The sequence below is a fragment of the Coregonus clupeaformis genome, chromosome 3 (assembly GCF_020615455.1).
Source record: "Coregonus clupeaformis isolate EN_2021a chromosome 3, ASM2061545v1, whole genome shotgun sequence".
Classification (NCBI taxonomy): Eukaryota; Metazoa; Chordata; class Actinopteri; order Salmoniformes; family Salmonidae; genus Coregonus; species Coregonus clupeaformis.
The window spans coordinates 13,845,603-13,869,834 of NC_059194.1; the positions used below are offsets into that span (position 1 = coordinate 13,845,603).

Here is a 24,232-nt window from a genome sequence, read left to right on the forward strand (position 1 = left end):
CACTTTCTGCTACTTTGGTGTAGTGTAAGGCCAATGTATTGTACAGAATGGCCAGAGTTCATATAGAGAGCATCTCCAGCATAGAGATGAAATAGAGGTCTGATACATACCTCAGTCATATCCCCATAGGGCAGCTCTGTCAGATCAGGGATCAAGCAGCAGGCAGAGAGCACAGCATTATACCTAATAAGGAAACACAGCCAAGGACATGAGTTAACATGAGAGGGAAACGCAGTCATGGTCCAGAGAAATGAGTAAGCCATGAGTTAGAAATGAGCCATCATGGATGCCTTTGGCCCTTCTCAATGTGAAACTATCAAACTATGACATCCAAACGTGATTGGTCATGGACTCCAGTTGAAAATGAGCCGTCTAGCTAAATCCAGCACTATGACACCTTAGAATGGTCTGCGTTGGTGATTTTATTGTTTACTGTCCCATAGTAAATTATTCATAAATCATATACACAAATCAATCAATCTTACTCGTCTTCGACGTATTCTTTTCCGAACAGGATGTTCTCTCTCAGAGAGTCGTTGAGGATCCAGGCCTGTTGAGCTACATAGGCAAAGCCACCACTTGCCGCCACGTTGCCCTCCAGCAGGGTCATCTGTTGAACACCAGGGATAAGACTCATGTTAAAACATACTAGCGGTAAAGCTGAACTGGGCTTTCACTAGAGGGAAATACTTCAACTGCGTTTTGATTGCCCGGTACAAAGGAACCAATGGAACAGTCCCAAAAAATGCAAAACTCAAGCTTAATCAAACGTACCTAAACTGCTTTCCAGTCTGGTTTGTAGGGGAACCCCCCAGTAAGCTGATTTGAAGGCCAATGATCTAGAACCTCACCTGTCCCAGTAGAGCAGAAAGAAGAGAGCTCTTTCCGCTCCCCACACTTCCACAGATTCCTACCAACGCCCCCTGCAGATCAGAAGGATACCAGTGGTGTATTAGTATGGATTTGTAATTGAAATGCACTCACTCCATTTCAAAGGAAAAAAGTGCAAAGTTGTTAACTCCCTCCAAATTTCTATTCTTTCAAACGTTCTCTTTTTTATGAGTTGTGCTACTATAACCGAATATGCCTGCATGCTAAATCCATTTATCTGTCCAGTGCTAGTGAATCGATGCTTTAGAGCAGTGGTATTCAAACTTTTTCAGCGGGGACCCAATTTTTTAAAGCAACCACACCCGAAATCTAATGACACAACCTTAAAATCTGTAAATTTTTGTGGACCCCAGGAAGAGTAACTCCTGCCGCAAAAGCTAATAATAAAACAATGATCAGCTGGAATAAAAAAAAAATCTATATATATACAGTACCAGTCAAAAGTTTGGACATACCTTCTCATTCAAGGGTTTTTCTATATTTTTACTATTTTCTACATTGTAGAATAATAGTGAAGACATCAAAACTATGAAATAACACATATGGAATCATGTAGTAACCAAATAAGTGTTAAACAAATCTAAATATATTATATAATTGAGATTCTTCAAATAGCCACCCTTTGCGTTGATGACAGCTTTGCACACGGTTGGCATTCTCTCAACCAGCTTCACCTGGAATGCTTTTCCAACAGTCTTGATGGAGTTCCCACATATGCTTAGCACTTGTTAGCGGCTTTTCTTTCACTCTGCTGTCCGACTCATCCCAAACCATCTCAATTGGATTGAGGTTGGGGGATTGTGGAGGCCAGGTCATCTGATGCTGCACTCCATCACTCTCCTTCTTGGTAAAATAGCCCTTACACAGCCTGAAGGTGTGTTGGGTCATTGTCATGTTGAAAAACAAATGATAGTCCCACTAAGCCCAAACCACATGGGATGGCGTATTGCTGCAGAATGCTGTGGCATCCATGCTGGTTAAGTGTGCCTTGAATTCTAAATAAATCACAGACAGCGTCACCAGCAAAGCACCCCCACACAATAACACCTCCTCCTCCATGCTTTATGGTGGGAAATACACATGCAGAGATCATCCGTTCACCCACACTGCATCTCACAAAGACACGGCGGTTGGAACCAAAAATCTCAAATTTGGACTCCAGACCAAAGGACAAATTTCCACCAGTCTAATATCCATTGCTCGTGTTTCTTGGCCCAAGCAGGTTTCTTCTTATTATTGGTGTCCTTTAGTAGGGGTTTCTTTGCAGAAATTCGACCATGAAGGCCTGTTTCCCACAGTCCCCTCTGAACAGTTGATGTTGAGATGTGTGTGACTTGAACTCTGTGAAGCATTTATTTGGGCTGCAATTTCTGAGGCTGGTAACTCTAATTAACTTATCCTCTGCAGCAGAGGTAACTCTGGGTCTTCCATTCCTGTGGTGGTCCTCATGAGAGCCAGTTTGATCATAGCGCTTGATGGTTTTTGCGACTGCACTTGAAGAAACTTTCAAAGTTCTTGAAATGTTACGTATTGACTGACCTTCATGTCTTAAAGTAATGATGGACTGTCATTTATTTTTGCTTATTTGAGCTGTTCGTGCCATAATCTGGACTTGGTCTTTTACCAAATAGGTCTATCTTCTGTATACCCCCCCTTCCTTGTCACAGCACAACTGGTTGGCTCAAACACATTAAGAAGGAAATAAATTCCACAAATTAATTTAAATGCATTCCAGGTGACTACCTCATGAAGCTGGTTGAGAGAATGCCAAGAGTGTGCAAAGCTATCATCAACGCAAAGGGTGGCTATTTGAAGAATCTCAAATATAAAATATATTTAGATTTTTTTAACACTTTTTTGGTGACTACATGATTCCATATGTTTTATTTCATTGTTTTGATGTCTTCACTATTATTCTACAATGCAAAACATTTTTAAAAAATAAAGAAAAACCCTTGAATGAGTAGGTGTGTCCAAACTTTTGACTGGTAATATACATACTAAAATTGATTAAATCATTTTTTCCCCTCATCAATCTAAGCACAATACCCCATAATGATAAAGCAAAAACATGTTGCTAGAAATGTTTGCTAATTTATAATAAAAAACCTGGAATTATGATATTTACATAAGTATTCAGACCCTTTACTCAGTACTTTGTTGAAGCACCTTTGGCAGCGACTACAGCCTCGAGTCTTCTTGGGTATGACGCTACAAGCTTGGCACACCTGTATTTGGGGAGTTTCTCCCATTCTTCTCTGCAGATCCTCTCAAGCTCTGTCAGGTTGGATGGGGAGCGTTGTTGCACAGCTATTTTCAGGTCTCTCCAGAGATGTTCTATCGGGTTCAACTCCAGGCTCTGGCTGGGCCACTCAAACACATTCATAGACTTGTACCGAAGCCACTCCTGCATTGTCTTGGCTGTGTGCTTAGGGTCGCTGTCCTGTTGGAAGGTGAACCTTCGCCCCAGTCTGAGGTCCTGAGCGCTCTGGAGCAGGTTTTCATCAAGGATCTCTCTGTACTTTGCTCCATTCATCTTTCCCTCGATCCTGACTGAAAAGTCCCTGCCACTGAAAAACATCTCCACAGCATGATGCTGCCACTACCATGCTTCACCGTAGGGATGGTGCCAGGTTTCCTCCAGACATGAGAGCAGAGTGATGGAGTTCTGCATCAGATGACCTGGCCTCCACAATCCCCCGACCGCAACCAAATTGAGATGATTTGGGATGAGATGGACCGCAGAGTCAAGGAGAAGCAGCCAACAAGTGCTCAGCATATGTGGGAACTCCTTCAAGACTGTTGGAAAAGCATTCCAGGTGAAGCTGGTTGAGAGAATGCCAAGAGTGTGCAAAGCTGTCATCAAGGCAAAGGGTGGCTATTTGAAGAATCTCAAATATAAAATATATTTTGATTGGTTTAACACTTTTTTGGTTACTACATGATTCCATATGTGTTATTTCATAGTTTTGATGTCTTCACTATTATTCTACAATGTAGAAAATAGTAAAAATAAAGAAAAACCTTTGAATGAGTAGGTGTTCTAAAACCTTTGACCGGTAGTGTATATAAATTTTACATCAACAAATAACCTTCAAGTCATTCCATTTTCAACTCTTATCAATATGAAAAGAAACCAATAAATACATTTACTAAATACAAAATACATTTACTAAATACAATTGTATTTTTGTAATACATTTTCTAAAAACATTTGTATACAATAATCTGTACTCTGAATGTATTGTTCCAAATTTATTTTTATATTTTTTATTTTGCCGACCCCACTGCAGTCCCCCCCCCTAAATGTGTACAAGCATTTGTGTCGGCCTGTATGAATGTAAGTCAGGGTTATTTTGTGCATGAGTGAGTACACCTGTCTGATTGATGGTGCTTGTTCGAGCCTTTTACCTTCTTTACACGCAGATCGATGCGATGCAGGGTTTTGTGCAGCGGTGGGCGGATGATGGAGCTCTGGGTAGAGGAGATGGTGCTCTGGGGGCTCTCCTGTTCCATATGGGTAAGGAGACTCTGTCCGTTGGGACCCTCGTTGTTCCCCTTACCCTCTTCTGTGGTGATATACAGGCTCAGTTTCTCCTTGCGCAGAACTCTACGCATTCCACCTCTCTTGCACTGCTTCTTGGGGACGGTGGTGGAGTTGGCGGGAGCTTTGGCCTTCTCCCAGGCTAATGTGGCGTACCGGAACTCCACGGCATTCATCGGGTCGTCCGTTTGGGCCACCACAACCTCTCGGTCCTCCATCAAGAAGAGTCTCTGTTGACATGACATGACATATGATATATTGTATGATATGAGGAGAAGACAAATTAATTAATATGTCCATTTGGAAGTGTTATGCTGACAACAGCCCATGCTGACTGAACTCTACAATCATTCCCAATTTTGTACAACGATCTCTGTCTTTCTTTTACCTGAAATCGGTTGACTGCCACAGAACCCTCTGATAATGCTCGTACAGCCAAGGGCGTGACTTTGAGGGCAAAGGTCATGGAGTTGAAGACAGCAACAACGGTGAAGGCCTGAAGGGAGCAACATAGGGGGGAGGAGTTAAGTAGAGTTCATTTAGTGAAATTCCACATATTTAAAAGCTACTGGGAGCTTTCTATTGATTCAAACAACAAAAGCTACTGGTAGATATTGAAGTCACTTGACTCTTGAAAAGCTAATTACAGCTAAGGGGAGGGGTTTACCTGGGCTGCAGTGAGGTCATAACCCAGGGCCATGTGTAGTGTGAATGTGCAGACACTGGCGATCACCACGACAATGGGGGCCACGCCCACTGTGAGGCTCTGAACACAACCAGCCCTCTCCAGTATCCCCCTCTCCTCTGATCGCACCTCTGGGGGGGAGAAAGAGAGAGAGAGAGAGCAGGGGGTAGAGAAAGAGAGAGAGAGAGCACGAGAGAGTGACAGAGAGAGAGAGAGAGAGAGAGAGAGAGAGAGAGAGAGAGAGAGAGAGAGAGAGAGAGAGAGAGAGAGAGAGAGAGAGAGAGAGAGAGAGAGAGAGAGAGAGAGAGAGAGAGAGAGAGAGAGAGAGAGAGAGAGAGAGAGAGAGAGAGTGAGAGAGAGAGAGAGAGAGAGAGAGAGAGAAAGAGAGTGAGAGAGTGACAGTGAGAGAGCGAGAGAGTGACAGAGAGAGAGAGCGAGCAAGAGAGTAACAGAGAGAGAGAGAGCGAGAGAACAGACAGAAAACAGACAATGAGCTCGTCTTGTATTACCACTGTAGAGTCTTTCAGGAACTTAAGCCTGGCACAGTACAGTTTATATTCAGCCCCAAACAACATTAGAGAGACACTTCCAGTCATGGCCAGAAATAAAAGAGACAAGTTGGGCCTCGCGGCCATAAATGGTATGAAATTGACTTTTAAAATTGTGGGCCATTGGCAGTTGTCCAAGTCAAGTGCCCTGTCATCCATGATTGTGTACATCTCCCAAATGCATGTGCTGGCTGCTTCTTTCAACAGTCCATTCAGTGCACTCTGGCTCCAAGCCAAGGTTTCTTTCTTTCTAACACAGCCAAGGCTACTAAGTGCTCCAGGAAAGCTACATGACTCCACTCCTCCTAACACATTTCATATTATTCTCCAGGGACTCACAGCAGTGTTGTTAGATTTACTCTTACCTACTGTAGATAATACATCACAATTGCATTGCCTTTGTAGAAGCTGCTATGTATGCTATGTATATTTTTATCAGCAGGTGGAATATGGCTGTAAACGAACAACACTAACTGAAGAGAATGATATCAGAACTCTTGATATTTAACACTAGGTAGCCCTTAAGATGAATGTCCAATTAATGATCATAATAATGGGTATTATTACTATTATCCAAACAGTGGGCTGACATGAGGATAAGCATCCCACCTGGCTAATTACAGTCATGATTAAAAACACCAAACGCTTCTTATCCACAATGTAAGGCAGAGCCTCGTGAGAAATGCACCCAACCCCCCTCTAATTCTTCAATCTCCTCTAAGTGGAACAACCCTCTGCAGGTCTTAGGTATCAAAGAGCTTTAAACACTTTTCAAATTAAACTTGGGGCACAGGGATCCAATCAGGGCTTGCGTAATATGGGAAGCCATGGAGGGAATCTGAGCCAATGGAACCTAACGGAAATGGAGTTGCCGGGTCAATTCCGGGGATGAATCTAATTTGAATTGATGATTGGAGGATTTGAACTAATGGATTTCAGGTAACGGGTTGAATTTCCTGGACTGACTGGAATTGAAATAGAATTGGCCTGACAGAGAGGAAAATGTAAATAAAGTAAAATTAAGGCAGTACGAACAGAAGAAGAGGCGCATTCTCAGCTGGAAATAATCACCCTAACCCAGACGCAAAAACAGGAAGTGAGTCATGTCACTGGCCCTGTGTCATAAACATGATGACTGCTGAGTCACTGGACCCGTGCCATAAACATGACTTCTGAGTCACTGGCCCCGTGCCATAAACATGATGACTGCAAAATCACTGGCCCCCGTGCCAGAAACATGAGGACTGCCGAGTCACTGGGCACGTGCCATAAACATGATGACTGCAAAGTCACTGGCCCCCGTGCCAGAAACATGACGACTGCGGAGTCACTGGCCCGTGCTATAAACATTATGACTGCTGAGTCACTGGCCCCGTGCAAGAAACATGATGACTGCTGAGTCACTGGCCCCGTGCAAGAAACATGATGACTGCTGAGTCACTGGCCCTGTGCCATGAACATGATGACTGCTGAGTCACTGGCCCCGTGCTATAAACATGATGACTGCTGAGTCACTGGCCCCGTGGCATAAACATGATGATAATGAGTCACTGGCCCCCATGCCATAAACATGATGATAATGAGTCACTGGCCTGTGCTGTAAACATGACGACTGGCCCAGTGCTATAAACATGATGACTGCTGAGTCACTGGCCCCGTGCTATAAACATGATGACTGCTGAGTCACTGGCCCAGTGCTATAAACAAGATGACTGCTGAGTGACTGGCCCGTGCTATAAACAAGATGACTGCTGAGTCACTGGCCCCGTGCTATAAACATTATGACTGCTGAGTCACTGGCCCAGTGCTATAAACATGATGACTGCTGAGTGACTGGCCCCGTGCTATAAACATGATGACTGCTGAGTCACTGGCCCCGTGCTATAAACAAGATGACTGCTGAGTCACTGGCCCCGTGCTATAAACATGATGACTGCTGAGTCACTGGCCCCGTGCTATAAACAAGATGACTGCTGAGTCACTGGCCCCGTGCTATAAACATTATGACTGCTGAGTCACTGGCCCCGTGCTATAAACATGATGACTGCTGAGTCACTGGCCCCGTGCTATAAACAAGATGACTGCTGAGTCACTGGCCCCGTGCTATAAACATGATGACTGCTGAGTCACTGGCCCCGTGCTATAAACATTATGACTGCTGAGTCACTGGCCCCGTGCTATAAACATGATGACTGCTGAGTCACTGGCCCCGTGCTATAAACATGATGACTGCTGAGTCACTGGCCCCGTGCTATAAACATGATGACTGCTGAGTCACTGGCCCCGTGCTATAAACATGATGACTGCTGAGTCACTGGCCCCGTGCTATAAACATGATGACTAGCCTGGTGTTTTTCCTCACCACGTGACCTGACCAGAAAAAAACCAATACAAGCCCTGTGTGTGTATGTGTTTGTGTGTGAGCGTTACCAATCACTCACTGTGGATGTTCTGAGCGAAAGCGTTTTCCAAGCAATACATCTTGATGAACTTGATACAGCCAAGGATCTCGTTCATGAGCCTCACGCGCCGGTCTGTCACTACCACGCACTTCTTACGGAAATACGCTGTGAGACGCGACGCCAGCATCTGTCCCGGATACAGAGAAGCAAGAAAAGAAGGAACAGAGGAGAAATGAAGGCAGACAGTCTACGTCCCCATGTTTCCCCTAGTGCACTACTTTTGAACAGAGCCCCATGGGCCCTGGTCAAAAGTAGTGCACAGTATAGGGAATAGGGTTCCATTTAGGACAAGGTTACAGCCATATTGCATCAGCTGTACGGCCGGGTTACTGCAGGGAACAGCCTATAAACGGCTTCCACATCAAGGCAAAGGTCCCCAACAGGCAGGCTTCAGACTGAAGCTAATTCAATTGAAAGAGTAACAACAGCAAAGTCGACAGGAGATTGGCAGGCGGAGAGTTTTGGGGAAGTTAAAGGGCAACTCAACCTCAATTTAATTATCTCCAGCACAATACCAGTGTCAACATATGTGAAAACAGTGTATTTGTAAGTTTTGTAGAAACAAATAAAGTTAAAATGTTCTACCCGATGACAACATCAAAAGTTAAAACATTATAAAAACAGTGATTTTCAGACACAGATTCGCGGTGACCTGGGGAGCAAGAAAATACCCTCTCTTGGGCTAGAAACTCATTGCAGGTTTTGACAATCACTGTTTTTTTTACCTACCCTGTGATGTCACAGAGAAGCATTTTTTAGGACCTTTCTTCTTCTCTTTTTAACCACAGATCATAGAAACACGCTGTTTTCACACACAAAGACACTGGTTTGCTGCTGGAGATGATGAATATGAGATTGAAATGTGGCAGAATTGCTCTTTAACATCCCCAAAATCCATACAACTGTGTTGTAAAGGATAACGGTCTGTGAAGTGAAGGGCGTTCACTTTAGTTCTTACAGTTATGGGGAAATATGATGCTGTTCATGACTAATAATATAAACAGGAAAGACAATTCATGAACGACTAAGTGCTGAGAATTAAATAAGTTCAGAGGAATCATGCTCCAAGTAGCACTCTGCTGGCAAAATAATGTTTACTTTCATAGTGGATTCTTTTTTTGAGTAACTAAAGCTTTGTTGCTAAATACATAAACTGTATGAAAAGGTAGCACTAAGATGCCTCTGAGTTCATGAAAACAGTGTCATAGGAGAGTGGAGTAACTTTCCTTTAGACATCAGTTCAGATTTTTTCGTTAGTGTGCACTTCCTTTCATAATGTGTGCATTCCTTTGTTAGTACACATGTGGAGGACTTCCTACCATAGCAGGGTAGAAGAAGATGAAGATGGCTGATCCGACCAGTGCAGTGGGTCCCAGAAAGTAAGAAGTGTAGGACAGACCCAGGACGCCCACCAGCGGGCCCCCGGCCAGCAGACAGCCCACTGAGACTGCCTCGTATACCCGCTGGCCATCGCTGGAGCAGATGTTGATCAGCTGTAGGTAGGGACATTGACGCAGAATGTTAAGAGGACACATTGAACAGACCATTTACTTCACAAGGACATAGTGAGTCAAAGAAGAGAATGAAATTAACCCACAGAATCCTGAAATGCTGCAATGAGAATAACCTACAATAGTAGTGCATGGACAAAGGGCTGAGACGTTGGCATGATACAAAATTATACTTTGCAGTGTGTGGGATGTTTTTTTTTTCATTGTTTGTTTCAATCAAACTAATACAATGCAACTATTTGTTATCTGAGACGCACCGGCAATGTAACCACTAGAAGTGCATTTCACTTTCAGAACTGAAGGCAATGTCTGAGGGGTAAGGGGTTGATTTGGTCCACCATCACACAAACACCATAGCCTGTTCGCAGATCTGTTTGGGACCAGGCATGACAATGACCATAGGAGTTGGCTATACAGCACAAACAGTTCTGGGACCAGGCAAACAAACACTCACCTCTCCGGCACTGATGTCTTTGGTGCTGCGCAGGCGGAGGATCTTGTGGAAGGCGAATGTGAGCGCTGCACCCCGGAGGCGAGCGGCAGTGCGGTAATTGACGGCCCACATGAGCGCCAGCGACCAGGAACGCATCAGCTCCATCAGGAAGATCCCTGCCACTAGGGAGAGGCCATAGGGCAGCCAGGCCTCCGCACTCTCACAATACTCCAGCAGGCCACGCACCAGGAGAGCCTGGGAATGGGAATGAGGTGGGAGTGGGAAAGGGAGAGGTAAGAAAGGAAGAGTAGGAGAGGGAGAGGAAGGAGGAGAGGAAAGAAGAGTAGGAGAGAGAGAGGAAGGAGGAGAGGAAAGAAGAGTAGGAGAGAGAGAGGAAGGAGGAGAGGAAAGAAGAGTAGGAGAGGGAGAGGAAGGAGGAGAGGAAAGAAGAGTAGGAGAGAGAGAGAGGAAGGAGGAGAGGAAAGAAGAGTAGGAGAGAGAGAGAGAGAGGAAGGAGGAGAGGAAAGAAGAGTAGGAGAGAGAGAGGAAGGAGGAGAGGAAAGAAGAGTAGGAGAGGGAGAGGAAGGAGGAGAGGAAAGAAGAGTAGGAGAGAGAGAGGAAGGAGGAGAGGAAAGAAGAGTAGGAGAGGGAGAGGAAGGAGGAGAGGAAAGAAGAGTAGGAGAGAGAGAGGAAGGAGGAGAGGAAAGAAGAGTAGGAGAGGGAGAGGAAGGAGGAGAGGAAAGAAGAGTAGGAGAGAGAGAGAGAGGAAGGAGGAGAGGAAAGAAGAGTAGGAGAGAGAGAGGAAGGAGGAGAGGAAAGAAGAGTAGGAGAGGGAGAGGAAGGAGGAGAGGAAAGAAGAGTAGGAGAGAGAGAGGAAGGAGGAGAGGAAAGAAGAGTAGGAGAGGGAGAGGAAGGAGGAGAGGAAAGAAGAGTAGGAGAGAGAGAGGAAGGAGGAGAGGAAAGAAGAGTAGGAGAGGGAGAGGAAGGAGGAGAGGAAAGAAGAGTAGGAGAGAGAGAGGAAGGAGGAGAGGAAAGAAGAGTAGGAGAGGAAGGAGGAGAGGAAAGAAGAGTAGGAGAGGGAGAGGAAGGAGGAGAGGAAAGAAGAGTAGGAGAGAGAGAGGAAGGAGGAGAGGAAAGAAGAGTAGGAGAGGGAGAGGAAGGAGGAGAGGAAATAAGAGTAGGAGAGAGAGAGGAAGGAGGAGAGGAAAGAAGAGTAAGCAGAAAGGGAGAACATTTTGAGCCAGATTAGAGAAATACAATAAGGAAATTGAGGAGGACATCACAGACGTAGAGTGAACTGGAGACTTTGGAAGGACAATTTGAAAGATAGGCACAGTCTTAAATGATGACATTAGATGATGCCTATCTTTCCCTTTCATTTGGGATTGAGCCATATGGATCTACACTGGATCAACAGTGCATTCAGACCCCTTGACTTTTTCCACATTTTGTTACGTTAACCTTATTCTAAAATGGATTAAATAAAAACAATTCTCATCAATCTACACACAATACCCCATAATGACAAAGGGAAAACAGGTTTTTAGAAAGTTTTGCAAATGTATTAAAAATAAAAAACAGAAATACCTTATTTACATAGGTATTCAGACCCTTTGCTATGAGACACGAAATTGAGCTCAGGTGCATCCTGTTCCCATTGATCATCCTTGAGATGTTTCTACAACTTGATTTGAGTCCACCTGTGGTAAATTCAATTGATTGGGCATGATTTGGAAAGGCACACACCTGTCTGTAAACTCAGCAAAAAAAGAAACTGTCAACTGCGTTTATTTTCAGCAAACTTAACATGTGTAAATATTTGTATGAACATAACAAAATTCAACAACTGAGACATAAACTGAACAAGTTCCACAGACATGTGACTAACAGAAATTGAATAATGTGTCCCTGAACTTTGGGGGGGGTCAAAATTAAAAGTAACAGTCAGTATCTGGTGTGGCCACCAGCTGCATTAAGTACTGCAGTGCATCTCCTCCTCATGGACTGCACCAGATTTGCCAGTTCTTGCTGTGAGATGTTACCCCACTCTTCCACCAAGGCACCTGCAAGTTCCCAGACATTTCTGGGGGGAATGGCCCTATCCCTCACCCTCCGATCTAACAGGTCCCAGACGTGCTCAATGGGATTGAGATCCGGGCTCTTCGCTGGCCATGGCAGAACACTGACATTCCTGTCTTGCAGGAAATCTCACACAGAACGAGCAGTATGGCTGGTGGCATTGTCAGGCTGGAAGGTCATGTCAGGATGAGCCTGCAGGAAGGGTACCACATGAGGAAGGAGGATGTCTTCCCTTTAACGCACAGCGTTGAGATTGCCTGCAATGACAACAAGCTCAGTCCGATGATGCTGTGACACACCTCCCCAGACCATGATGGACCCTCCAACTCCAAATAAATCCCACTCCAGAGTACAGGCCTCGGTGTAACGCTCATTCCTTCGGCGATAAACGCGAATCCGACCATCACCTCTGGTGAGACAAAACCGCGACTTGTCAGTGAAGAGCACTTTTTGCCAGTCCTGTCTGGTCCAGCGACGGTGGGTTTGTGCCCATAGGCAACGTTGTTGCCGGTGATGTCTGGTGAGGACCTGCCTTACAACAGGCCTACAAGCCCTCAGTCCAGCCTATTGCGGACAGTCTGAGCACTGATGGAGGGATTGTGCGTTCCTGGTGTAACTCGGGCAGTTGTTGTTGCCATCCTGTACCTGTCCCGCAGGTGTGATGTTCGGATATACCAATCCTGTGCAGGTGTTGTTACACGTGGTCTGCCACTGCGAGGACGATCAGCTGTCCGTCCTGTCTCCCTGTAGCGCTGTCTTAGGCGTCTCACAGTACGGACATTGCAATTTATTGCCCTGGCCATATCTGCAGTCCTCATGCCTCCTTGCAGCATGCCTAAGGCACGTTCACGCAGGGACCCTGGGCATCTTTCTTTTGGTGTTTTTCAGAGTCAGTAGAAAGGACTCTTTAGTCTCCTAAGTTTTCATAACTGTGACCTTAATTGCCTACCGTCTATAAGCTGTTAGTGTATTAACGACCGTTCCACAGGTGCATGTTCATTAATTGTTTATGGTTCATTGAACAAGCATGGGAAACAGTATTTAAACCCTTTACAATGAAGATCTGTGAAGTTATTTGGATTTTTACGAATTATCTTTGAAAGAGGGTCCTGAAAAAGGGACGTTTATTTCTTTGCTGAGTTTATAAGGTCCCACAGTTGACAGTGCATGTCAGAGCAAAAACCAAGCCATAAGGTCAAAGGAATTGTCCGTAGAACCCAGAGACAGGATTGTGTCGAGGCACAGATCTGGGGAAGGGTACCAACAAATTTCTGCAGCATTGAAGGTTCCCAAGAACAGTGCCTCCATCATTCTTAAATGGAAGATGTTTGGAACCACCAAAAACTCTTCCTAGAGCTGGCCGCCCGGCAAAACTGAGCAATCGGGGGAGAAGGGCCTTGGGTCAGGGAGGTGACCAAGAACCTGATGGTCACTCTGACAGAGCTCTAGAGTTCCTCTGTGGAGATGGGAGAACCTTCTAGAAAGATAACCATCTCTGCAGCACTCCACCAATCAGGCCTTTATGGTAGAGTGGCCAGACGGAAGCCACTCCTTAGTAAAAGGCAAATGACAGCCCGCTTGGAGTTTGCCAAAAGGCACCTAAAGACTCTCAGGCCATGAGAAACAATTTTGTCTGGTCTGATGAAACCAAGATTGAACTCTTTGGCCTGAATGCCAAGCGTCACGTCTGGAAGAAACCTGGCACCATCCCTACGGTGAAGCATGGTGGTGGCAGCATCATGCTGTGGGAATGTTTTTCAGCAGCAGGGACTGATACACTAGACAGGATCGAGGGAAAGATGAACGGAGCAAAGTACAGAGAGATCCTTCATGAAAACCTGCTCCAGAGCGCTCAGGACCTCAAACTGGGGCGAAGGATCACCTTCTAACAGGACAACGACCCTAAGCACACAGCCAAGACAACGCAGGAGTGGCTTCAGGACAAGTCTCTGAATTACCTTGAGTGGCTCAGCCAGAGCCCGGACTTGAACCCGATCGAACATCTATCCAACCTGACAGAGCTTGAGAGGATCTGCAGAGAAGAATGAGAGAAACTACCCAAATACAGGTGTGCCAAGCTTGTAGTGTCATACCCAAGAAGAACTGATGATGTAATCGCTGCCAAAGGTGCTTCAACAAAGTACTGAGTAAAGGGTCTGATTACTCATGTAAATAGGATATTTCAGTTTTTTATTTTTAATAAATTCGCAAAAATTTCCAAAAACCTGTTTTTGCTTCGTCATTACAGGGTATTGTGTGTAGATTGATGAGGAAAAAGTCAAGAGGTGTGAATAATTTCCGAAGGCACCCAGACAGGAATGTGAGTCAAACGAGTCATTGTGTAACTTGCAAATCCAGTTAATAATTAGTGGAATGAGGAAAGCTGCTAGCACGTACAGTAGCATGCCACACATAGCCCTAGCAGGACATCCAGAGGTGTTGGAAACAATACAGCCACTTAATAATATTGGGGAACTCCGACCTTTGCCTTTCATCTGAAATTGTATTTAATATGGCTGTAATAAGCGCCCGCATTGTACTGCAATATCAGCATGTTTCACTGCTGTTCAAGGCTAATTTGGGGTATTTTAGGTAGGAGGAGGGGGAATTGGAAGTCCAAAGTGTGGCAGTTGTAAAAGAACAGCCTATTTCTGGGACAAATAGCGACTGTGGTACCAGTGGCTAATCTGGAGGATTAATATGGGTTTCACCATCTAAAGCTTTCTAATCTTCTGGTATGTTTTCATTTCAATTTTCAGACCAGCGTGAAATTGGATAAAGTGCTTAAGAAATATATATACACTAACTTAGAGCTAGGGTACGTCCCGAATGCCACTCTATTCCCTGTAGAGTGCACTACAGGCCCTGGTCAAAAGTAGAGCACTACATAGGGAATAGGGCATTATGTGGAACGCATCCCCAGTCTCTGAGCCAGTATGCAGACAGAATGAGGGCTGCAGCAGAAAACAAAGACAGAAAGAAAGCAGGAGGGATTTGGAGTGTACTTACAGGCCCCACGAAGCCGGTGACCATGGTGATGAGGAGAGACCAGATGGCAACCAGCATGCGGGTCTGGCAGAACTTCCAGAATACGCGAGACAGTGATGCCCCGTCTTTCCCATTCTGTTTCAGCTCATCATGCCACAGGTTCTCCAGTCTGACCATAGGAGGGAGAGAGAGAGGAGAGAGAGAGAGGGGGGAGTTAAGATGGACAGAAGAAACTTGAGACGATGGCAATAGTTGCTCTTGATCACAGATCTAGGATCTGATTAGCCTTCACCCAGTTCTTGCCTTTTCCTATTCGAGGGATGGCAAAAACACCTGGGCCTCAATTAGAACCGTTGCCCTAAATTTTACACTAAAATCTGCATGCGCCATTTCTGAAAAGACTGCGCACACACAAAAATATAGCAATTTATAAACTTGGCCCACGCCATACATATGCATGTTTCCGTTATAAATCAGACACATCGTAAAACTGCGCGCGTGTGAACAAGCATTATAACGCTGCCTGAAAATGCCCATCATTTGTTAAATTCTACTGTTTTTGCTTTGTCATTATGGGGTATTGTGTGTAGATTGATGACGATTTATTTATTTATTTTTATTTCACCTTTATTTAACCAGGTAAGCCAGTTGAGAACAAGTTCTCATTTACAACTGCGACCTGGCCAAGATAAAGCAAAGCAGTGCGATAAAAACAACACAGAGTTACATATGGGGTAAAACAAAACATAAAGTCAAAAATACAACAGAAAATATATATACAGTGTGTGCAAATGTAGCAAGTTATGGAGGTAAGGCAATAAATAGGCCATAGTGCAAAATAATTACAATTAGTATTAACACTGGAATGACAGATGTGCAAGAGATGATGTGCAAATAGAGATACTGGGGTGCAAATTAGCAAAATAAATAACAATATAGGGATGAGGTAGTTGGGTGGCCTAATTTCAGATGGGCTGTGTACAGGTGCAGTGATCGGTAAGGTGCTCTGATAACTGATGCTTAAAGTTAGTGAGGGAGATAAGAGTCTCCAGCTTCAGAGATTTTTGCAATTCGTTCCAGTCATTGGCAGCAGAGAACTGGAAGGAATGGCGGCCAAAGGAGGTGTTGGCTTTGGGGATGACCAGTGAGATATACCTGCTGGAGCGCATACTACGGGTGGGTGTTGCTAAGGTGACCAATGAGCTAAGGTAAGGCGGGGATTTGCCTAGCAGTGATTTATAGATGGCCTGGAGCCAGTGGGTTTGGCGACGAACATGTAGTGAGGACCAGCCAACAAGAGCGTACAGGTCACAGTGGTGGGTAGTGTATGGGGCTTTGGAGACAAAACGGATGGCACTGTGATAGACTACATCCAATTTGCTGAGTAGAGTGTTGGAGGCTATTTTGTAAATGACATCGCCGAAGTCGAGGATCGGTAGGATAGTCAGTTTTACAAGGGCATGTTTGGCAGCATGAGTGAAGGAGGCTTTGTTGCGAAATAGGAAGCAGATTCTAGATTTAACTTTGGATTGGAGATTCTTAATGTGAGTCTGGAAGGAGAGTTTACAGTCTAACCAGACACCTAGGTATTTGTAGTTGTCCACATACTCTAGGTCAGACCCGTCGAGAGTAGAGATTCTAGTCGGGTGGGCGGGTGCCAGCAGCGTTCGTTTGAAGAGCATGCATTTAGTTTTACTAGTGTTGTGGTCCTCTGTAGCTCAGCTGGTAGAGCACGGCGCTTGTAACGCCAAGGTAGTGGGTTCGATCCCCGGGACCACCCATACACAAAAATGTATGCACGCATGACTGTAAGTCGCTTTGGATAAAAGCGTCTGCTAAATGGCATATTATTATTATTATTTAAGAGCAGTTGGAGGCTACGGAAGGAGTGTTGTATGGCATTGAAGCTCGTTTGGAGGTTTGTTAACAGTGTCCAATGAAGGGCCGGATGTATGAATAAAGCTGTGACGTAACAAAATGTGGAAAAAGTCAAGGGGTCTGAATACTTTCTGAATGCACTGTACCTGTGTACATCTTTCCAAATTAGTACGCACTATGCAGACAGATGAAGGTCATAGATCAGCTAATGGTGATGACATTTTTTTTTTTTTTAGGACAAAATTACTATCTTGGAAAAATGCATATTTCATACCAGTATTTTACACTAAATGGACTAATTTAACATTGTGGGTCAGCTTAATCACAGCAACGGCCAACGAGCCCATTGGGAGTTGAGAATGGATGGCACGTAGGATAATTGTCACGTGAGCAATACACGCAAACATGTTAAATATGTGTTAATGCACTATTTTCCCCATAAAGAGGGAAAAATGCCTTTTTGACAAAATGGATCATTCCTAATGGCTGGAAAAAGAGAGGGATAGAGCAGCTGCCACATCTAATTGATGTGTTAATGGATTTATTAAAAACGTTACAGAGATATAAAGTGCACTAACCCGAGCACATTCTCCCGCGGCAGTTAATTACTACTTTAATTCACATTTACATCGGAGCTGAGTGAGAAATTACAATTAGCACAATAGCTACACTAAGCCATCTATGCAGAGAGAGGTTTGCAGGAAATGAAACATTCAAAGCTTAGTGTAAATATATATCCTTTGGAGTTCTTGGTTTGAACTGATATCAATGGGCGATACACCAAGCAGTTTAACTTAGAGAGAAGCCTATCAAGCCTGTAAAAAGCCCCAAAGGATTGAGTCTACATTAAATTAAATCCCGTCCACTGTCTGTAATGTTGAAAAGAGTCTAGTTGTAGTGCACTATAGAGTGTAATTGCACATAAAGCAACTATAAAATCACCTTTAACTTGTCTTAATAATACTCAAAGTAATACAATAAAAATTTGGTGCTGCAAAATGTCAGCCTAATAGCCACACTTTGTACCGGCTAGCCTAAGAAAAAACGTGCCTAAGAAAACAAATGCGGTGACTGAATGCAGCTAGGGTCTAGTCTGCTAGCGTTTCATGAATAGCACCTTCTTTTGGCACTCAAGTGTCAACTTTCCCAGGGGGCTCTCTGGCTCCTCTCCCATCCCCCTCTCTTTGGGAGTTGTGTTGCATAACTGTTCTAGCCATGTAAACACAAAGTTAAACCCTCCACTCTTTCTCTCAGACATGGCACAAGCATATCATTGTGTCCGTTTTCAGGGCCACGTTTGGCCCCAGGCCAGGGACATACTGTGAGCTCTTCTCATGCCTCTCACCCCTGTAGTCCCCTATAGCATGTTATAGGCCTAGCTGACATGAATTTCTGCTTTTGATCAAAATGTGGAAGTCATGAAAGATTTGAGTCACAAATGCTCCACCATTTAACATGTCCTTCTTTTGTTCATTAATTCATTCATGAATGACAGATTCACCTCCATAAGGGTGAGGACACAAGACACAAAGGATTGCTTGAGATGCTGTTTTGGCAGCCGCACTGAGGCGGTTAATGACATAACCGTTCTCTCTGTAGGCAAGATTGAGCGAGGCTCTAACTGCCTAATCTCTAATCCTAGGCTATTAATACCACCTCCCTACCGCCATATCTCTCCTGGAAGAGACAAGGAGACGGTTGTTCATCAATCAGGCAATCAACCTCTGTGGAGGTCCACTCTGAGATTACCCACAATGCACCTGGCTGGTAAACCTTGGCTGCACTTCTGGTTTTTGGTTTAACTCGCACAGGGGCAGGAAAAGTGATTCCTCAAATGTTTGTTGAAGGGGAAAACATTGGGTTGATAAGATACAAAAACAATAACCCTGTTGAACCTATGGAGAGTCAATGGACCGTAGGGTGCTTGGGGATTGATGTTTGACAATAGCCTCACCTCTGGCAGTTGAATTCAGAGGCCTCGTGGCAGGATAGGCCCCATACATCATCTATGGAGAGGCTGGATGTCTTGTGGGCCCTCTGTGCGAGTGGGGTGAGCCAGTGCAGAGTCATGAAGGAGAAGAGGCCAGCGTTGTCAACTGGGTGCTGGTGCCTGAGAGAAAGACAGGAGCAGAATAGAACGGACTGAGTGAAAATCTAGGCATCATCTGGGTTCTAGGTGGAGAGAGAGAGCGAGAGAGAGAGAAAGAGAAAGAGAGAGAGAGCAAGAGAGAGAGAGAGCAAGAGAGAGCGAGCAAGAGAGAGAGAGCGAGAGAGAGAGAGCGAGAAAGACCAAGCAAGAGAGAGAGAGCGAGAGAGAGAGCGAGCAAGAGAGAGAGAGCGAGCAAGAGAGAGAGAGCGAGCAAGAGAGAGAGAGCGAGCGAGAGAGAGAGAGCGAGCGAGAGAGAGAGAGCGAGAGAGAGAGCGAGAGAGAGAGAGAGAGCGAGCGAGCGAGTGAGAGAGAGAGAGAGAGAACACACTGGCCCCTGAGAAAAGAAAAGAGCCCCTGAGCCTTCACTTTGACCGGGGAAAGATGAATCATGAACCACCGTTGTTTGAACAGCAGTTTGCAGGCACTTCATAGAAATCTTGGGGAGCTGTGAAAAAAGTTCAGGGACAGTTTATCAGTCAGTGTGCATTCAAACACAGAGCCCTCTGTTAGCGGGGGATAAGTCAATTCCCTTATGATGGCCTCCTGCTGCTCTCTCGCTCGAAACAGGAAGACTATAGTTGAGTCCCAAACAGCACCATATTCCCTTCATAGTGCACTTCTTTTGACCAGGGGCCTATAGGACTCTGGTCAAAAGTACTGCACTATGAAGGAAATAGGGTGCCGTTTGGGATGCAGCCATTGACCCTATACACTCATAACTCAGCAGGGCACACTGTCTCCAGTGTCGACATTGCAGGATTTCCAATTAGTAAACGCCCTAAAACAGCGGTTCCCAAACTAGGGGTCGCGACCCCATGAGTGGTCGGCTGATATTAAATGACGTAAATGTAAATGTAAATATGAAAATGGGGTCACGGGAGATTTTCCAAAATCCTGAAAAATATATATATACAAAAATAAATATAGATTATAATATCATCTTTGGATATCAAAATCATTGTAATGTGGTTAACCTTAAAAATCTAAATGAAAATGATTCAAATCTAAAAGATTAAATTTAACCAGAGAGCTCCCTTACATCATGGGAAAAGGCAGCACTTGACCGTTGCACTTGAATCATTCCCACGGTGAATGGCTAGACCCGCTACGCTATGAAACCACACACTATTGCAGAGACTTTGATATTACCATCCGCAATTGATATGATGAAAACAATGTGTGGGGAGGCAGAGGCACATAAACTCACATCAATACCTTTGTCAGATAACACTGTTTAACAAATAATTTATGCTATTGCTAGCAATCAAAAGGAAACTGACTGAACAACTCAAACTCCCCAGCTTATGCTCTCCAAATGGATGTTAGCTGTGAGGGCCGAGATGCCCATGCATTTACTTTTGTTTGCTATACATGTCTGGGGATGCTATTCATGAGGACATATTGTTCTGTCTCACGATTCCCAAGCATGAAACGGCACAGGGATGTTCAGTGTGCTGCATGGTGAGGAAAAACAGATTCAATGGGATCGAATGGTGGGCTTTTGTACAGATGGGGCTCCATATATGGCTGGACGGCGGGCAGGCCTCTGCACTCTAGTTATGAATGTGTCTCCCTCTGCCATATGGACACATTGTATGATACACTGAAAGCAACTGGCGGCAAAAGAGTTGAGCAAATGAACTCTGAGATACTATATACTGCAGCAGGTAACTTCGATTGTAAACTACAAAAAAACACATCCACTGCGTGCACGCCTGTTCGCAAAGCTATGTGGAGATATGGGATCAGAGCATGACAATGTTCTATTTCACACTGAGCCTTAGTGGTTATCGAGGGAGAGTGTTGGAAATATTTTTCGCATTGAGAGAGGAACTGTTGTGCCTCCTTTCCTAAAATGTGTCTTCTTGCCTATGTAACAGACATATTTGGGAAACTGAACGAACTGAACGCAAGCATGCAGGGGAAATTCTATAGATGAGTGACCGAATCAGTGGATTCAGAGGAAAGAATTCTTATTGGAGAGAGAGTCTTTCAAAAGTGAACCATGCCCTCTTCCCTCGGCTGTGCATGTTTCCTAACAGAAAACAGCATCAGTAAGTGTCCCACACGAGGGATGACTGCTCACCTCCAATGCTTGGAAGAGCACTTTGGGACCTACTTCCCAATCCGTTTGACTGTGATTCTGGCTCAGTTGCGATGCCGGTAAGTGAAATTGAACTGCTGGTTCCTGACTCAAAAGGAATAGCCTGCTGTCTCCCTCTGAGCATTAATGTCGCGTTCAAAACAACTGGGAACTGGTCCGGGTTAGGGGAGGGTTTGGCCAGCCGGGATGTCCTTGTCCCATCGCGCTCTAGCGACTCCTTGTGGCAGGCCGGGCGCATGCACGCTGACTTCGGTCGCCAGTTGTACGGTGTTATCAAAAGGGGTCGTGGGCCAAAAAAGTTTGGGAACCCCTGGCCTAAAAATAGGGTACTTACTTGTGCGTTATCCTGAAGGGCTTCAGTATCTGCAGGCTGTGGCGGTAGCGGCCAGCCCTCCGCCTGGGACTGGTCCACGGCACCACCTCCCTCTGGCCTTCCTCTTCATCGGGGTCGGGTAAGTTTGGGGTTGCGGGGGGATTCAGGGGCAAGCCCTCCACCCGGCCAACTGCCTCCAGGGCATCAGGGAACATGGCTGCCCTTCTGTAGAGGGGAAAAGGCAAACACAAAAGTTAGTTCACATGTAAAAGTGTTCGAACTGGCCCTTTCTGTGAGGAACCTGGATTGGAGTTGAATTAGGGTATTTGGAGAGACACTTAAAAAATCAGAATAGCCTAACAACAAGTTTGAGTGCAGTAATTTCAAGCACTTTAGTTGAAAAGTCCTCATAGCAAATAATGGGCCATTATCAATTCATGAATTTCAGATTACTCTTTGAATTAAATCAAACTTTGGTGGGCACCCTTTCTATCTGTCTATTGCCTAACCACCTCTCTTCTGAGCCCCATTAGAGAAGCCTCTTTGTTTTGCTGACTCACTTGTAGAGACCTGGTGTGACTGAAAAGCACCTTGCTCATGTAACAATATTGCTTCCGGCCCTCTCCATGCCACAAACTAGCCTTGAACCAGGGTCCCTCTGAACACATCAACAACTGCCTCCCATGAAGCATCGTTACCTATCGCTTCACAAAAGCCGCGGCCTTTGCAGGGCAAGGGAAACAACTACTTCAAGGTCTCAGGTCGAGTGACGTCACCGATTGAAACGCTATTAGCGCGCAACGCTAACTAGCTAGCCATTTCACACCCGTTACACTCAGAGGTTGTCCCCCCCCACAGCCCTCAGCCACAAATATGAAGTGCTTATCTATTTAAAGACGGCCAGCAGGAGGCTTCAAGGGCTTGGGAAACATTGAGGAGGGAGGATATTTGAGCCGCTTGTGTGTTCGCACAGTGTCACTGATCCTTCTATGGACAAAGCTCCACGATAAATTCACTCAGACTGCGTATGTTGCAGATCGACCTTGACCTGGGAATGAGGCCAGCAATGTAGACTGAGACGAAAGGTTTATTTAGGAATGTATTTATTGACACAGACAAGCTGTCAAGAAAGTTTTACAAGGAAAATGGGCCATAGGTCTACCACACCCAATGAGTCGGACACAGTAAAGTAGCATGTTACAATTCTATGAGAACCTAGGTAAAGTGAAACTTGACATGTACTTCAGAAAGATTGTATCGATACACGCGCTGAAAAGTAGCACTGTAAGAGACAGTGTACAGTAGCATGAGAACTGCAGAGCAGTGAGACGTTTCACTTGACATATGCGAGAAAGATCCCACTGATTTTTTTTCCTTCCATCTTGATCATGTGAAGTTTGTCACCAGGCTGATAAACTTTTCAGAACCAGCTGATATAGCAGAGACCAGGCCTAAATCATTCCAAAACAGAGGCCCCGTCAAGGAAACAGCCCCTGGACTGCACTGCCCAAACCTGTTAATGACATTTCTATTGGTTATACAATTTCCTTAAGTCAACTCAGTCCTGACACTTTCTGCTGCAGGGCTAACTGTAGGATGGGTAAGTGCATGAACTCAATAGTCCACTGAAAACATGAACTCAACGAACGATAAAAGGGCAACAAAACAAACATATAGAATTATGCCAAAGCAGGTTAATATTAACCTAAGTTCCATTGTAGACTGTACTTTGAATTGACCTACGTTAAAAGGGGGTGACCGGAGCATACGTGAACAAAACATTTTGTTTACCCTACATTCGGACTGCCCTCTTTGCTGTCAGTGTCAAGTCCAAAGAAATTAGAGGTAATTCAGTACAAAAGGTATTTTGTCTGGAAAAAATAATGCATTGATATAATCCGATAATTGTATAAAAATTTTAACCACCATCATCCTTCACAATCATCATCTCCAGTGAAACATTGTAAAAAGTTGTCAATATCTACATTACAGTCTGTGTAAGAAACTTACATGTGCAAGTCTGCAGTCTTCCCCTCAGTTGTCCCCCTGCGTTGCAGCTCTCAAATCTGATGTTTATGAATATTGGTTGAGGTATGGCCACTGGGTTTGATACCACTTTCGAAGGTTGCATCTAATTTTCTCTTGATAAAATACATAGGCAACACTTCTATAACATCAACTTTAAAATAATTAAAAGCCATGTCCCACAGAATGTTTGTTGCTAGTTTTGTTACCACTTCTTCCGGACCTCTCTGATGAGTTCTCAACTCAGCTCTTCTTCCACTCCGTGCATACGGAATTCCCGATATCCACCTGACGTCATGGCTGCTCAACCAACCGTAGCCTTGCTTGCATCGTTGCCGTAGCAACGTGAATGGTGACGACAAGAAAGCCACGTGGTAATCTCCAGCAGGGCGCGCGACCAGTTTACGTTTCTCCGTCTATATTTGGCTATGGATAGAAGGTAAACAGCAGTCCAGCGAAGGCCAGGGAGCTGAGTTGTGTTCTCTTTGACGGTTAGTTGGGTTGGGTGCATGTGATTTGCAAGGAAGAACATTGACAGAATAATCATCTAGATAACACGGTGGCTTTAAGCATGCCTGCATTGCATCATGAATGGATTCAAGCCCCCTAAATGTTGTTGATA

General features: G+C 44.8%; 1 protein-coding gene across 2 annotated transcripts in view; it reads right to left on the reverse strand.

The window, feature by feature from the left end:
• Window positions 1-23,858, reverse strand: part of wu:fb13g09 (multidrug resistance-associated protein 5) — a 58,423-nt gene extending 34,565 nt beyond the window's left edge. The window contains exons 1-13 of one of the 2 annotated variants that reach the window (XM_041849895.1): window positions 23,596-23,858; window positions 21,607-21,810; window positions 18,974-19,129; window positions 15,163-15,310; window positions 10,096-10,329; window positions 9,450-9,623; window positions 8,110-8,257; window positions 5,103-5,251; window positions 4,824-4,931; window positions 4,303-4,665; window positions 852-923; window positions 486-610; window positions 111-183 (exon numbers count right to left, since the gene is read on the reverse strand). In XM_041849895.1, the coding sequence (XP_041705829.1) occupies window positions 111-183; window positions 486-610; window positions 852-923; window positions 4,303-4,665; window positions 4,824-4,931; window positions 5,103-5,251; window positions 8,110-8,257; window positions 9,450-9,623; window positions 10,096-10,329; window positions 15,163-15,310; window positions 18,974-19,129; window positions 21,607-21,800 (1,944 nt within the window). In that variant the 5' untranslated portion in view covers window positions 21,801-21,810; window positions 23,596-23,858. Of the gene's footprint in view, window positions 1-110; window positions 184-485; window positions 611-774; window positions 924-4,302; window positions 4,666-4,823; window positions 4,932-5,102; window positions 5,252-8,109; window positions 8,258-9,449; window positions 9,624-10,095; window positions 10,330-15,162; window positions 15,311-18,973; window positions 19,130-21,606; window positions 21,811-23,595 lie in introns of those variants that run through there. The other variant, XM_041849904.1, reaches the window with a different exon arrangement.
• Window positions 23,859-24,232: the final 374 nt, after the last annotated feature.